At 39.5% G+C, this 17,213-nt stretch overlaps 2 protein-coding genes across 2 annotated transcripts; one reads left to right on the forward strand and one right to left on the reverse strand.

Moving 5' to 3' along the window:
* The first annotated feature begins 478 nt into the window (after positions 1 to 478).
* On the forward strand, positions 479 to 4,396 carry pigf (phosphatidylinositol glycan anchor biosynthesis, class F). Its single transcript, XM_079657183.1, has 5 exons — positions 479 to 866; positions 1,816 to 1,907; positions 2,277 to 2,393; positions 2,517 to 2,625; positions 4,030 to 4,396. The coding sequence occupies exons 1-5, from the start codon at positions 639 to 641 to the stop codon at positions 4,141 to 4,143; spliced, it is 660 nt and encodes a 219-aa protein (XP_079513309.1). The 5' UTR covers positions 479 to 638; the 3' UTR covers positions 4,144 to 4,396.
* A 4,759-nt stretch (positions 4,397 to 9,155) lies between these two features.
* cox7a2l (cytochrome c oxidase subunit 7A2 like) lies at positions 9,156 to 16,813 on the reverse strand. The gene is made up of 3 exons (XM_079657184.1): positions 16,655 to 16,813; positions 10,687 to 10,821; positions 9,156 to 10,032 (listed from the first exon to the last, which is right to left on the reverse strand). Exons 1-3 carry the CDS (start codon positions 16,724 to 16,726, stop codon positions 9,892 to 9,894), a joined length of 348 nt encoding a protein of 115 aa, XP_079513310.1. The 5' UTR covers positions 16,727 to 16,813; the 3' UTR covers positions 9,156 to 9,891.
* Positions 16,814 to 17,213: the final 400 nt, after the last annotated feature.

Consider the following 17,213-nt stretch of genomic DNA (forward strand, 5'->3'; position numbering starts at 1 on the left):
AGGAAAATCTGATTATTTTTCATCTGCTCTTTAATTTTACTTACGCAAAACATCAGATGCATATTGACACAGCAAATGATCCACACGAAACAGAGATTTTGTTCAAAAAATAAATTGAGTAATATTCATGGGAAAATATCATATACATGATACAGAAATATGGTCAGCTTTCTAATATTAGATTTTTAATTTATTTCAGAGATCATCCAGAATCATTAAGACGATCTCTGAAACTCTCAGTATGCATTTCTCAAGTCTTATTAAGTCTAAATTACTTAATGACAAAACTAAATGAAAAAAGGTAGAGCATAGGAGAGGGCAATATAATACTTTAACAATAACGTGGTATATCCAATACATTTAAATGCTGCATTCTAACCATATTTAAATAAAACAGTATTCTCTTTTGCATTATTTCTTTCAGTTGTTATCTTTTTTTTTGCGCTAGATACTATTGGACTTTTATTTTGAAGTCGGAGCGGAAGTAACTCCATGTTTACGGAAGACAGGTCAAATAATTCACCCATGGATTTAACCTACTCAGTAAACCCGTTGCTAAATTGACAATTTAAAGTATTTTTTATTTGAATGTTGTCTCTTGTCTAGGTCTCTTGTTGTAGGTAGTTACATTTGTCGTCATGTGGGACCATGAAATTAGAGCCATGGCGTCCACGCACGCTATCCTCGCCGCCTCAGTGTTCATGGCCACCGTGCTACCTGCGGCGGCGGTTCCGGGCTTCTCGGTGTACGGGACTCACCTGCTGTGGCTCTACTCGGTGTCCGGAGCCGTGACCGCTGTCAGTGTGGCCGTCTTCTGGCTGCTGGGCATCACACCGCCCGCCAAGAAGCACACCGTGGGATACAAGGTGCTCACTTACTGTAATGGTGACTGTTGAGTTTAAGAAGGGGTGGAAGAAGTATTGAGATTATTAATTTATGTAAAAGTAGCAATACTACAGTCAGAGGTGGGAAGTAACTAAGTACATGTACTCAAGTGCTGTAGTTGAATAACATGTTGATATACTTGTACTTTACCTGAGTATTTTTCCATTTTATGCTACTTTGTTACCTATTCCCCACTTCAATTCAGAGGTAAAAAGTATATTTTTACTCCACTACATTTATTTAATACCTTTAGTTACTTTACACATTTGGATTAATAATGTGAAATACAAACAACACTTAAAAAGCACTTTAGTTACACCTGGAGTAAACCTTGCAGTATACAAAGTGATTACAACTAGCTGCACTTTTACCATCTGTGATAACACTTTAATAGATCAATAATTATAATCAAAACACATGATATATTATTCTGAAATGGACCAATTTGCATAATAAGCACTTTTACTTTGGGAACTTTAAGTATATTTTGATGCTAATACTCTTGTACTTTTACTTGAGTAACATTGTATATACAGGACTTTACTTTCACTTCACTCTGGCACTTCTATTTTTACCCAGGTACAAGATCTGAGTACTTCTTCCACATCTGACTACTGTATAAAAATACTTTGTCTGTGTTTGGAGATGATATTATTTCAAGATAAGTAGGTTGTTATTAAGTTTGTCATTATTTTTGGGATGCTATGCTATTATTTTGATATACATATTCATTATTTCAAGAAGGTTTGGCATTGTTATGACTTGCAGGATCCTTTTTCATCACCAGGCTAAGTTTCCATTTTACTGATGTTAATGTGCTTCTTTAGATATATGATCATATATTGAATACTTGGGTATCAATGATAATGTTTACTCGTTAAACTTGATGATATTTTCCCCTTAACGCTGTTTATTCATTTATTTCTGCAGCTCTCTCGGTTGTTTCGTTCCTGTCTGTACTTCTTCCTTTCGTGCCTGTTCTTCCACACGGTGGTGGTTCTCTATGGAGCTCCGCTGATTGAGTGAGTACTGCTGATATATCTGTGTGTAAAAAGACAGAGATACGTTTTAAAGACATACAAAGGGCAGCAAAGGAGGACTTGTTGCTGGCTGCTGATTTTAGAGAGCACCATAGCAAGCAATCCATTAACACCTATTGCCTAATGGTCAAATAAGTGAATAGTATTCCTTGCACATCACAAGATTATTTTCAGGACACGCTACAGATTTCTATTTGATCTCTGTAGGCTTTACCCTGTCATCATTCACCCCTATGAAATCCTGTTATCTTTACTTTGCTGCATCGACACAGGTTGTGTGTGTATCACTTAAACTCTGCTGCCTAGTTGCAGCCGCCACTGATACTGTGAACTTTCTCCTCCGTGTTTCAGATCCGCCCTGGAGACGTTCTCCCTCTCTGTGCTGCTGACCTCTCTCACCACTCTGAGGTGTCTCTGTGTCCTCGGTCCCAACGTCCAGGCCTGGATACGAGTGTTCAGCCGGCATGGGTCAGCCAAACATCTGCTTTTCCCTGATACCTGTCCTTCAAAGATGTGTTGATGAATCGTGTTTAATGTGCTAATCTTGTCTTTCTTTACGAATGTTCTAACATAGATTTGTTCTGTCTCCAGGGCTATGTCTGTGTGGGACACCTGTCTACAGATCACAGTGGCCTGCACACTGGTAGGAGCCTGGGTGGGAGCCTTTCCTATTCCTCTGGACTGGGACAGGCCGTGGCAGGTCAGCACATGGGAGAATTACTCTTATAAACAGAATGCATACTGTGGGATTATTATCTTAATATTAGATTCACCAAAATTGTTCACACAATTACAGTAAATCTAGAATTGGAATCAGGTTGAATAACAAATAAGTTTACACAGACAAGGAATTTGCTTTGGTGTATGATGGTGTATACATAAACATAGTTGGAGGAATACGGTTTTAAAAAGGGAAAACATATAGAATTATTATACTTTTTTTTTTACATGAAACAATTAGACAAAGTGTTCAAATGAAGTATAAATCTACACAAAAAATACCAAGAGTAAGTACAACAAGAATCTGAAATAAATACTCGGAACAATAAAAATATGTGCAGTAAAGCAAATTTGGAAGTTGCAGTTTTAAGAAATGTTCAAAAATAAACAGGAATGTGTGAGTTATACATTATTTGGTTTGAGGAATGGCTCCCTTGATATTTCTCAATGTAAGGCAGTGATTTCATTAGCATAATCACTGCCCTGAAATATATGAGCCCATATGAGGCTGCCTGATCTGCTGCGTCTGTGGAAAAGATTTATTGACAAAAAGAGATGTCAGTAAGTAGATAACTAGTGCAACTGTCAAGGCTGTACTGTGGCAGAAATACAGATGGGATTATCTCTTTTTTTAAAGAAACATATATTAAATAAGAGAATAGTATATCTCAGACGTAGGCATTATGATTTCAGTAGGGACCCCTAGAAGCAGTCAGAAGGTAAATCAGAGGGTTCATGAGATAATTAACAGGAGAAGAAAGCAGAACAACAATTTCCTTCATGCTTCTAATTGGATTCAATTGGTACATTCAGACATCACTGTTTAATTAACCTGGCCGTGACCTGTAGACAGATGACATTTGGCAAGTAGACATAGCTTTTAAGAATTCATAACAACGGAATTTACAAAATGATTAAAGCTTGACCCTGATGTTGAATTGCTGCAACTGGTGGATCTTTTTTTAATGGTTTTCTGCCATTTCTCTTTTTTTTTACACCATAGGTTTCTCTGTTAACAAGAAAGCCTTCCATTCATCATGATTGGCAGTGAATAGAATCTCGTAGAGCTGAAATATCATTCTGAAACCGATTACCATATCTAACTCAATTTCCTTTTTTAAATAACAAAAAGGAAGACGATTATAACCATAATTGCAAAGGGAGCTCTCTGCAGAATGACTGGAGGAAAATGCAAATGGGAGGCAGACGGTGGTAATTGGAGCATAATTCTGAATGGCACCACTGTACCGCCGGGGTTTCATTTGACTTTAAAAGTTTCTCTTTGAGGCAGACGAGCTTCTGGGGAGAGAGGATGAATTGATCTAATAGTCAAGCTCCTTTTGATCTATCAGTGCAATGATCTGACTCGCCCCTCTTCTCTTAGGCGTGGCCTGTTTCCTGCAGTCTTGGCGCCACCATCGGCTTCCTCACCGGGCTTGTTGCGGCTCCAGCCTGGATCCACTTTCACCGCAAACAGCTCACTTACAAGTGCAAGTGAGGGGCCGACATACGTGTGTGTGTGGGTGTGGGTGTGTTTGTGAGACACCATGAGGGCATCCCTCGTATTCCTGCTGTATTCCTTTTACCTTGTACTGTTTATTTATTGGGAACATTGTCTCCGTTTGCTGCCTGTTGACGAGATGATTTGCAATAATACAACACGGTATGAGCATCATTGTTTTGTACCCATGAAGGCTGATCATTTTCCTGAAGAGTTTTGACATGAATTAAAGTTTTAGAATAAAAGATAAGGAGTTTATGACTAATAAATGTCCTTTTTATTGGATTAATGGAACTTAAAGTGTGTGTGTGTGTGTGTGTGTGTGTGTGTGTGTGTGTGTGTGTGTGTGTGTGTGTGTGTGTGTGTGTGTGTGTGTGTGTGTGTGTGTGTGTGTGTGTGTGTGTGTGTGTGTGTGTGTGTGTGTGTGTGTGTGTGTGTGTGTGTGTGTGTGTGTGCACGTGTGTGCGCGTGTGTGCGTGTGTGTGCACGTGTGCGTGGGCGCACGCGATCTCTTTTTTAAACAACCATTAATTTTGCTCCAACTCTATTTAAACTCGCCCTCCTCCCTCTCCTGCTCTTGCTCTCATTCCGGCTTTTCACATCCTCGGGCCCCCATATTGATTCACTTCCATTTTAGGGACATTAATTTCCCTCCTTTCATGCCGCCCACATCTCTTACTCTCCCCTCGCAGCACAATGAAACTTACATTTTCTGCAATGCGGTGTCAAATTGTAAAGCAAATGAGGGATGTTGTTTCCAGACAGTTTAGCTATGTGTAATACAACTTAAGTCCTTTAGTACAAGGAAGGGAATAAAAGGACATTTCAATCGTCATGTTGCAGTGTGAGTTGAATTGGTAGACAGTTTCAGCACAGAGCCCGTTTGCCCCGTGTTTGAACTCTTGCGTAAGGTAGTTGCCAGGGAAAAGAGGTGAAACATAGCCTGAAGCGAAAAGATACATTTTCAGAAGTCAGAAATGATAGAGAAGTTATAGGAAAGAGTAACCTTTATACCCTTATGATACCATTCACACTCTTTATTTCCATCCATCTTTCTGATTAAATTCAATTGACCTCATGCTGTTACCTCCATTTCCCTTTTTTCTCTTTTATTTATTTTTATTTTCTACACCTTCTGATACATTATTCTCCCGAGCAGCAAAGGGTGTGATTAACCGATTTCACCTCCAACCTTGTTTTGAGCGTGTCACCACACTGGGCATGTCACATCTGGTGGTTTCTGGAGTGTCTCGTTTTTTGCCCCTGATTGTGGTCTTGTACGTAATCGGTGTACTTAGGGGACTGGATGGAGTTGTTTTGTTCATAAGCTCAATTCAACTCTTACTCCTTTCATCTCAGAGACAATGAGACGGCTAACACGCACATAAAAGCTACTGCTTCACAAGATACTCTAACCTATTCAATCTCAGAGAGCCCTATGTATTCATTGTTTGTTCTCAGGCTTTGCTTGAGGCTATTTTTCATTCCCTGCACCTCCTATCTCCGCAGCCTTTCCCCCGAGGCAGATGTTGTGGGCATGTTTCTGCAGAGTTGTGTATTCTGAATTAAGATGCAGCCTCTGCTCTCTGTGGTAGATTTTACCCAAATTAAATCCGGCTGAATCAATATTTTTTTACTCTAGCATAGAATCAAATGAGAGAAATAGATTGCTCAGGCTGCAGGGAACACATTAACAACCAGCTCTGCAGCATTTTACCAATAGTCTTGGAACTCGTATTATTGTCGGTTTGAGGGTTGTTTTCAACAAGCAAGTTCTTATTGACACTACACTCCTCACACCACACAATAGAATAATGAACAATATAAAACAGCTTACAGGCTAGATATGTTTCTTGTTGGAGAAACATGTTGCTCTGTGTGTGTTTTATGTGGAAATAGTCTGACAACACTTTCTGCCCCCTGGTGGCCGCAAATACAGTGATGCAGCTTTAACAATGAGGGGTAAAGTCATTAACCTGATGCAATCTTATTACAATTTAGGTTTGTTGGTACAGTGCAGCCTCACAGATGTCAGATCAAATAAAATAAAATGCCAATTTTCAGACACATAGCTTTCATAATGCTCCACACTGACGCGAGAAAAAAGGAAAGGGAAGCCAAAGTGCAATATGGCATTGTAAAAAATGCATATAAATAAATACTGAGAGGACGTAGAACACATCCGTCCATATCCATAACCATCTCGTCCTCTTGATGAGGAAACACTCCAGTCCCTGTGTTGTTATACAATATAAAAATATATGATATGAAATATATAGTAGGCTACAAGTTGTTGGCAGAATACAAACTGCAGAACTGTGACGTTCTCAACATAACTGTGAATTTCCCTCCAACATGCTTGGGTTATGGTGCATGCACTATTATGCCGTGATCTTCCCAAAAAGAGTTACTGTTTCTATTTTTATATATTTAAAACAGGATAGACAGGTCCTCTTGATACTGCTGAGGAGAAAGAGAGTAGGCAGATTGCATAAGTCACACCCCTCCTCCACATAACTACCTTCTCCTCACACGCTTCTCCTTCCCCCATTTCTCACACCCAACTCGTTCCCTGTGTCTCTCCTTTTCCCCCGTGTCCTGTATTCACCCCCCCCCCCCCCCCCATAGTTCGTGCTTCATTAACAGTCACAGTGTTATTGAGTGGTAAACATGTTATTGCAGAGCTCTCAGGGCCCTCCTGTCAGTTCTCAGAGCCACAACAAAGGGTCCATTGTGACTGAGAGATTCTCAAGTGGGCTCTTGACGCAAAAGGTATAGGGGGAGACAGACGGGTCGAATTATAGAATTCTGACCTTTGGTTCCTTAAGGAAAAGCAAGTATGGGCTATTATCAAACCAACATAATAATTGCATTTCAAAAAGTGTGCACATAATGGATATGCTTTTCTAAGAACAGTAGGAGGATAGCGAATGAATACAAGTAGATGTGAAAGGAACAACAAACCTGGGGATCCCTTGTAAATAAAATATATTACAGACAGGTTTTTCTCAAATTGGACTTTTAAGCTTCTCATATGATTTACACTCCAAGTGTCTGGACTCTCCAAGGGTCACAAAAATAAATACATTTAAGTGATAGCATTTTTTAGACACCCTTTATACCCAACTATCTGATGGATTGCCATAACATTTTATTCAGACATTTGTATTTCCCATAGGATTGATTCTACTGACACCGGTGATTCCTAATACAATAGGACATTTGTGGTTTTCGGTGAAATTTCCCCTCAACTTTAGGATTGATTGCTTTAATATGACTTTATTACACACATTAATATTGCCCGTAGTGTGAATTGTGAACATTCTGATGGTATACTTTTAACCTTTAATCACAGAAATCTTGTTAACCCTAGATACCTCTTCAGGCGTCTTACAATTGTATTCAACTTCACTCATTGCAAATTTAGTACAGAGCATCATTTTGTACGAAACATTAACCATTACTTGCTCACTCTCCTCCATCCTCGCTTTGTAGGATAGGGTGTTTTAGAGCAAGTCACTTTTCTGTAATGAATTATTAACAGTACTCATTATTTCCCTGCAGAAGGTCAAATTATTCTTTGTTAAATCAGAGCTGCCATCAATTATCCATTATAAGGTTTTCCTCACAGTGTGACATATCGATGCCATGACAACGTGGAGTCATGCTGACAAATGACTGCGCCATATCATAATTAACAAAATTCCTACAAGGCAAAACTTGTACTCTGGCATAGATTTATATACATTACAGGTTTTGAAGCCCTTAAAAAGAAAGTACATGTACATGATTGTGCTACCTGCATGTGTTCTATACTTTATGATTGCAAAAGTGCTGCATCTCTCCAGGAGGTCTGTACCAATCAGTTATATCTGGCGAGGCCACTTCGGAGGTCGTCATGTGACCCTGCCCCATGAGCGAGCAATCAATATACACATAGAAACACACACATACAGTATCAAGTAGTTCCAAACCAACTGACCACAGCATTATATCTATAGTGATAAGGCTTTACGTCGAATAAATCAAACTTTGTGCCAGAAAAATCTCACCCGATACTGGCTTGAGTTTCAAAATCAGGATACATGTATTTATTATCCTTGCAAGAATGCAAGTAGTCATCAGACACGAGATATGGTACGACTATGTTCCCTGATATAATAATATATCATAATTAGTGTCCTTCACTTGCTTATATACTAGAGAGGGCATTTCACGATCACAAGATGGAGAAATACTGGTTCAAAGCGGTATTCTAGTTTTTTTTAGCACCTTGAAATATAAAAGATTTCAGATATCCTCAGCCGGATGCATCTGAAATCTAAAATGATATCACATTTTGTGACTCAAAAGTTGAAATCTTTAGAAATGGGATCAAATTGAATCCTAAAAGCAGTGTGGTAAAAGAAAGTAAGGCCAACCATTTAAAGATATGTTTGAGCTTGACCTTTTTAAAAGAAATGACAAAAGCATTTGGAATACAAGTTGCTTGCAGTATTACTACACTTGGGCAAAACTCTTGTATACACGTATGTCAAGGGGTAAATATCTGTTCAAATATTTCAGATTTGACATACATTTCAAAGAAATAAACTATAGGGAAAACATTATCTATGTGTAATGCACTGATAAAAGTCATATTTTTGAAAGAAGTAGTATAGAACATATTTTGCATATTTATTTAATTACAAAAATAAATGAAATAGATCATTTTATTGTCATTATTATATTATAGTATTATTATAGGTTAAAAAGACTAATCCGACCCAGAGAAAAATATATGTACTTCTGCATACTGATTGTGTTAACTTTCAGTGTTTTAAGAACATTTTGAATGTAATAATTTTGTACTTTTTTATTTTTTATTTGATTTCACTCCAAATCCAATTTTTCTCCGGATTTTCTCGGAGTTCTGGATGAGTCGTCAATAATATTTTTAAGTTTAATAGATGGTTTGATGTTATTTAACACATATACAAAGAGAGGATGAATAACACATTGACACAGGATTATAAATTGGAAAAAATATATTTAATTTCACTGAATGTCTTAAGTAACCTGTGTCTTGTGGTAACATTCTATTGAAAGGCCCAGTTCTTCTGCGAGAAGTATGTACTGTAGCCGGGTTAACTGACGTTTTGCCTGGAAATAATGACAAATAAAGTTGCTACAAAATGAACATACGTGAACAATGCAGAGCTATGGCATCAGTGTTTAAGCAGCTTAATGCGTGGCTGTCAGTCTGGAACAGCCTCCCTCTGACATCACTCCAGAGCCCATACACGTAAATACTGCATGCATCGAGCCAATAGAGCAGCAGCCATGTTACAGACGGGGTGACTCCATCATGCTTGCTCTCTCTTGCACACAGATGCTTATCAATGCTCAACCACACGCCTATTTAAAGATGCGAGACTAGAAACATCTTTGTTTATCTTTTGCCATTTGTAAGAAGCTCTTATAGATGTCCGTGCATCTTGCTGTCTATTGGCAACACGTCTGATACAGTGAGTGCTGTTTCAGTGACAGACAAATAGGAGAAAAGAAGCATGTTTTACATTTGATTCCCTTTTAAATTTATTAATTTAGACATTTGTTTTTACAAAGAAAATGGACATTATTTCTGTTTAAATTGAGGGGTGATGTTTTAATTACAGTCCCAAGAGGTTTTATGGCGAGGCAGATGGACACTGGGAATGTTGGGTGTTAGAGGTGATGTAGAAAGGTCCGGGGGTTTTGTGTTGATCACTTATTGTTGGGCTGAGCTGCGAAGTAAAGAGCCACCAGGCAGTAGAGGGTCCCTCCGATGGTGAGGGCCATGGTGGTGCGGTACAGTAGCCTGTCAGGGACGCCCCGCTTCAAATGAATGGGGACACCGTCCGATATCTGGGAGAAGGAAAAAAGGAAGGAAATGTGAGAAAAACCAATAATGACGGTGTTACAGAGAGTACAGAGTGTTCTCAACTATTTGTCTGGGGAGATAGGTCTTGACATTTTCTAAGGATTTCCGAACACATATTTCCCAAAACTATTCATCCGTCTCAGTCATAACAGACCAAAAACACCCAGAGTGCTTTCTTGTCCCTGAAAAAGGAAAGGAACAAACACAGTAAAAAAAGTTTTGTCCAAAGGGCTATTTGCTTTGTATACAATAGTTTCCAAACATATTTCCTGTTATTATCTGTCTGAAAAACCTTCACTTTCAATAAGAAAAAGTCCTTTCAGTAGACATTACTCTGATTTTCCATTTATTTCCATTTGTTTTAGTCTGCCCCACTTTCAAAGTATTCCGCTCTGTGATGAAAAGGCAGGGGGCCATTAAAAACAGAGTGAAATAATTACCACCCAGCGCCTAGAGCTAAAATATCTCCCGTGCTTTGACTAAAGTTTCACCACTTTGACAGTTCTTGAACTTTAATTCTGAGGAATACTTTGAATGAACAAATGCTGATTCACCGTGAGAACCGTACCAGCGTCAGGTAGGAACCCATCAACCTCTCGTCGTGACTAAGACTCTTTCAGTTTCCTGCTCTTATTTACCTGGAATAGTTTCTGCAGGTCAGGAACCCGGTTTGGTGTGATGTACTCCACCACGGTCCCAGCCTCCGACACCAGTTTGGTGGGGGAGGCGAAGATCATGGGTGGGGCTTCTGCTGGCACACCTGGCCTCAGCCCCTAAACAACAACAACAACAACAACAACAACAACAGAGTGGTCACAATAATGCAAAATTCTACTCAACCTTATTCAATGAAAGCACCCTTTTCCCAATTGTTTCTAAGCAGAAATATTATTTTTATTCGCGGCAGACATCGGAAATAATGAAGATATTCCGGGAAAGGGTTACTTAAAATGAATTCAAAAAGATTAAGGGTGTAAATTACAAATTACAAAACAGCATATCTATTTGTTGGACAATGATACAATGTTTCTGATTTTTCATGATATTGTTTTGATTTAAATGGAGGGGCATATCGACAACTTAAGATGATAAAGATAAGAATTATAAAATACAATTGGGATCTTTAAAATGATCATATGCATCAGTGTTTTTACTTTAACTTTTCCTTAGACTTTTGCATCGTTGGTCATTGAATCCATATAAATCGCTCCAGATCAATGCATTTTTTAAATAAATATGTATTAAAACATATTTTTTAGAGGTGTAATCATTTTCTGTTTTACCGATTTGATTAATAACAGAAAAGAGCTTTGAAAGTAAAATCAAAACAACTCTTTTCAGATCTTTGTTACAACGAAGCTTAGTGTCTAAGTAGAGATGTCCCGATCCGACCACGTGATCGGGGATCGGGGCCGATCACGTGATTTTCAAGAGATCGAGAGAAAAAATCTGGGATCGGGATTTTTTTTAAATAATTTTTTTAAATTTTGTATTCAATGTTACAAAACAAAAATGACCATGTTCAAGTCTTAAAGTCATCCTGAGGCCTTAGTTTTGGTTTCAAATTACACAACATCATGTATGTGTTGCTTCTTTGGGGCTTGTTTTCATAGACCTGGTTGCTTATTTCTCTCAAATCTGGCAACAGAGTGGGTAGGGCGCAGTGTCTAATTGTAGCAGTAAGCTAACGAGTACTGATAACCTTTATTTTGTTTTGATCCAATGCTGCACAACTGAACTGATCCAATGCTGCTGTGAAAAAAAGAAGCTATATCCATGTTGGATAGAATATCCAATTTTAATAAAAAAATAACCTTAAGGGACAACTTGAATGCTTTTTTTCTTTTTTTTCTCTTAAATGCATTGCATAAAGATCGGATCGGGAAAAATCGGTATCGGCAAATTGTCAAAATCAAATGATCGGAATCGGATCGGGAGCAAAAAAAGGTGATCGGGACATCCCTAAACACAATATTTGACTGGCAGCACGTTTTATCAGCTTTTTTGCAGACTTACTTTATGAAAAAACAAATAAAGATCCACGTGATAATTGGTCTCCCATAACTCTTTAAAATGATAGCGCAGTGTGATTGACTTTGGGAAATGATCAATTATATCATGAATTCATGCTGTTCCACTTTTCAGAGGCGCACTGTGGTGTTAATGAATTACAAGTGTGCCTCCCTATTATCCTCTCACTTGGAGGAAGCTGCTCACCCACCTTGTGTATCAGAATTACTGGGAGAGCCATTGCCTGGTCCGGGTGTGTGGAGGCAGATAGTGTGGGAGCAGGTGAATTAAATCTGACATATGAAAATGCAGAGGCACTAAAAGCTGATTATTTTTACACGCCATTTAAGAGAAGGCATAACTAAAAGTGTTCACAGCAGGGAATCGTGTTTTTGCCTTTTGTTTTTTAATAACCAGTCAGGATTTAGCCGTTATGGTAGTCATTGGCAGTTATTGGCAGCATTGTTCATTGGTTAGCAATGTTTTAAATGCATAATGTTGAAAGGCAGGCCTGCAGGTCTAAAATGTTTGTGTGTTTAATACATTTAAGAAAAACACATTTATAGAATGTTTTTCTAGGATTTTACCCAAGAGCAGATGTTGTCCCAGAAGTAACTTAGGGCTAGGGTGTAGTAGGGATGGTTTTACAGATAGCTGATTTCATTTCGGATCCTCAAATCAATTTAGCTTGGAGGCCAATAAATCCCTTCCTGAATCTTTAAAGCCCCGGCCACACGAGGACGATAAAGGTCGTATCTGCTACAGTTCACTATCAGATAGACGGTTCGGCCACACGAGGCCGACATGGAAACACAGATAACGATAACGGGTCCCGAGGTGGGTAGATCTGCAAACGAAACGCTTTGGGGGGGCAAACGGCTCCGTGTTTACGCCTATAAGATCATTTCCTGATAACGTTGAAGCAAAAGCCTCGCCTCTCCCCACCTCTCCTGCTCAGAGATCAGCTGCTGGGCTGTCAGAAGAGGGGGAGGAAAAGAGAGGCTCCGTTTTTTATTATTATATTATTATTATTATTATTATTATTATATAGAGTCGTTATTCATTTGTTTTAAAGCTCAATAAATAACAAAGAAGACTTTTGACCGGCACTTTTCTAATTTTGTCCGGAAGATTTAAACCGGACATGTTGACCGGCAAAAAAAAATCGAACTGAAACTCTGCCGCACGGTCCCCTCGTCCCTTGGAAGAGGCGGAGAGGTGGGTGTTCTTCATCTGCTGGTGGAGTACCGGAGAGAATTACAGCAGGAGCAAACGCTTGCCTCGGGGAGGGAGAAAAAGAGCCAGAGCGTCCACAGCGGAGAATAAACAGAAGGGCAACCATGGCAACCATGCGCGGGAAGTCTTATTCGCTGCTTTTGTGGCAGGACTACAGTGCCACTTACAGGTGTCCACACACAGGCATGAAAAAAATCTTGAAAAATCTTGATGCTGGGCGTGTCTGAAGCTTGGCGATTTTTTGCGAGCAACGCGACCAACAACCAATCACATGAATCTCCCGCCCCCGGAATATGAGGAAATGAACTGCGATCTGGCTCTCCCAGCTTGCACGCGGTTTGATTGGCTAGCGCTTGTACTGGCGGGATTTGCATAAACGGGATTTGATTGGCTGATGCCAGCTTCGAAAGTATCGGGAGAATCAAAAGTTGAACATTGCTCAACTTTTGATGCTCACGATGCTTGCAAAGCCATGCTCCGCTCCCCACAATGCAGTTCGGCGAAGATTAAAAATCTTTTACGTCACCCCATTCAAGTTAATGGGCGAAGCTTTGAAAGATTTTGTTCATGCCTGTGTGTGGACGGGCCGTTACAGGCCTGGCATATGTACGACAGCGTCTCCAGCGCTTCCGAGAGGTCTCGTGTGAACGGACACATTTCTGGTGCCTGTTGCGTGTGGACGGAATACTTTTTTGATAACGATTGCAGTCCGTTTGCGTTATTCTCCTCGTGTGGCTCCAGCCTTAGACACAGGCTCTGTTAGGTAGTTGTATTGCCTCTTTGTGACACCTAAGGCATCCGAATATAAATAAACTGGTGTCACATAGGCTTGGGCGGTATGACGGTATTACGGTATACCAAGGTATTTCGAAATACCGTCGGTATGATTTTCAATACCGTGACGTCACAGACTGTGCGCCAAATCACAGATGCGTTTCATTCTATTACACTGACACGGAGTTTTGACAGGGACGACATTGGTTGTAATGCACAGCACGCGCCAGCAGAGGGCACTCCGTCTTTCCCGCTCTCAGAGCTCAGCACAGAGCTGAGCTGAGCAAGATGGCGGCAGCATTTGCCGGCCCCGAACTCGGACAACTAGTAAAAAAGAAAAAATGCCTCTGCGCCTGTTTGGGACTATTTTGGGTTTACTCGTCGCCAGTGACTTCATCCAGCACAACGAGAGACAGAGGCACTTCTTTGGGAATGTTTAAGACGGGGTGAGTGAGTGTTGACATTTTTTAATCCTATGCAACTGGTTGATGGTTTTGTAGTCGAGGTCGGACGGTTTTAAAAACGAAAGCATTTACTTGCTAAACATTCACGCGAGTAATCCAATGAATCAAATGGAAATAAGGTTTTTAACACATGCACGGAATAATATTGCCAAACTAGTTAGTGAATATAGCAAACTTTATTCAATAAGTCAAGTATTTACTCCCGGAAAATGTTTATGTATGATGATATATTGTTAACTTAGCTCACTATGGAAACAACGTCGGACATCTACAAATGCGTCCTGTATCCGATCTCAAAATGTGCCATTTGCACAATGTGTCATGTATGCAGCCCTTGTTTTGCTCTTGCGCGCACGTCGCGGCACTTTGCGAGCGTTTACCGGCTCGGGCTGCATTTTACACCGAACATATAATATACCGTTCGAAACATCTATTTGCCGCTGAACGCCACCTCACTCAAGTCGACCCAAGTCATACCGTCAGTGGCGGCTGGTGGAAAATATCTTTGGTGGGGCTGTTGATATAGTGAGTAAAAAAAATTTGGGGGGGAGAAATTACCCCTTAAATTGGGACTGATACCGTCATATACCGTATACCACGGTATGATGTCAGCAAGGTATGACGGTATGAAAAAAATGATACCGCCCATGCCTAGTGTCACATATAAACACATGCTAATGAACTACCATCCTTTGGCACCAACAAAGGCATTATAGCCTGTTGTGAATAAGGAAAAAACTCATTCTTAGGTTGAAAAAGTCCAGTCCCTTGACGTCTCACCTTGATGTTATCTAAATTAATTTCTATGAATACCCAAGAGTCTTCTCTTAACAGACATGCCACTTTGTGCTAATCCCAATACGTGTTTTGCATGCAGAATAAATGTGTTATTTCCACCTATTCTAAACATTGTGTATTTGACTATTTCTGCATGCTTCGGTCCCAAAACATTCTGGATTTGCCTAAATGGATTATGACTGGTAAACTGAGAGTCTTGTAGGTCAAATGAGCCCAAGGGAATTAATGTGTTTTGATGCTAGTCTCCATAGCAGCCATTTGATTGTAATGAGACCTCTTTATTTTCATTTAACCTGGCTGTATACATTTAGCTGTTGTGGGATCTAGGATAATCATCAGTAGACTCAAAGACAGGGGTCATTCAGAGGATGTATGGGTACTTTAATATTACCAATTTATAAACTGTAAAATCATAGAACAACATGGAGGCTGTAGTGAAAACAATAGAGGTCTATACATTTCCTCCACCAAGCGCACCAGTCACCTTCTAATCAACCTGAGCTCATACATCAAATATATTGTACCAAGGTCAGGCCGTCCAAGAATTAAACCTGACATCAACCATCTCTGTAATAGATGTAACAGTTTGGCCTGCTCTCCGGTGTCCCCATGACCCTAAACAAACCCTGTACCATCATCAAACTATATCACCCCCCACACACCCCTCCCTTCCTAGCTGTGTATGTTTTCCAGTCACTAATTCAGAGTTCAGGTTAGTGGGAGGGGGTGAGAGGATTGTTATTTGTCAATCCTTTGTCAACAATTTATTATCTCCTGTCTTCTCAGTTCCATGAATAGAAACAAAACTGATGAAAAAAAAAAAAACAGGGATTATTAATAAAGGTCACATCTGGCTGACGCTCTGAGAGGCCATTGGTTTTAGAAATTGGCTGTAAAGTCAGATGATAACCACATCGGCATAACCTTTCCAAAAATAAAAGGTTAAGTAAAGGTTCCATGCTTAGAAAACAAATAACATTTTTAAAAAATTACACTGACTATTTAAGGCTTGTCTCGAAGTCTAGAAAAGTTAGATTAGCTTTTAAGGCGATTACTTTATGAGACATATTATAGCTTAGGCTGTGAAGATACCAGGACGAAACTGGTTAAAAATAATATTCTTCAGCAGATAAAGCACGAAAAGGAAACCACACACGTTTAGGAATTAAAACACATATAGTCAATTGAGCTAACTGCACTGGAGACCTCTAAATATCTATACGTCTTGTGAAACCCCAGGCAGCTAACGTTACGGACATATTGCTCAACGCGGTGATATGAAGGTCATCCGCGAGGGCACCGAGCCACCGCCTCGCGCGCTCACCTGAGGGCTGTAGGCGGCCGTGGGCGCAGAACCCGTCAGTTTCTGGGTGAATCCGCTGAACTTGTAGTACATTTTCCTTCTGAAGGACGGGGAAGATGTTATCCACAACAAAAACCAACCGGTAAAGGGTCTTCCAGTTGCGACCGTCGAGGCAAGATGACGTCTGAAGTCAGCTGGTCCGACACTGCCTGATTAAAATTCAAATGGACTCCAAAAGCTACAGAAATTCATTTTACATTTTTAAATGGTGTTTATCTGTCCAATGAATTATATTTTTGTATTCAACAACATATGAACAATATATATGTTGTATACAGCAACGTTTACATCAGGGGTAGACATATATAAAGTAGTACAAAATGATATAAGTAAATAAATACAAAAAAATACAGATTCATATTTCAGATTGAATATTTGCTAAATACACAATTAGTTTTGATTTCCTTTTTATTTATAATAATTTTAATAGTGGTGCTACATTGCTTTAGTTCTTAGTAAAAATGTTCACATTTTTGTTTGGAGTCAGCACATCTCTTTTTATGTATATGATATTCCCTTT

Source organism: Notothenia rossii, assembly GCF_949606895.1.
Source record: "Notothenia rossii genome assembly, chromosome: 11".
NCBI lineage: Eukaryota > Metazoa > Chordata > Actinopteri > Perciformes > Nototheniidae > Notothenia > Notothenia rossii.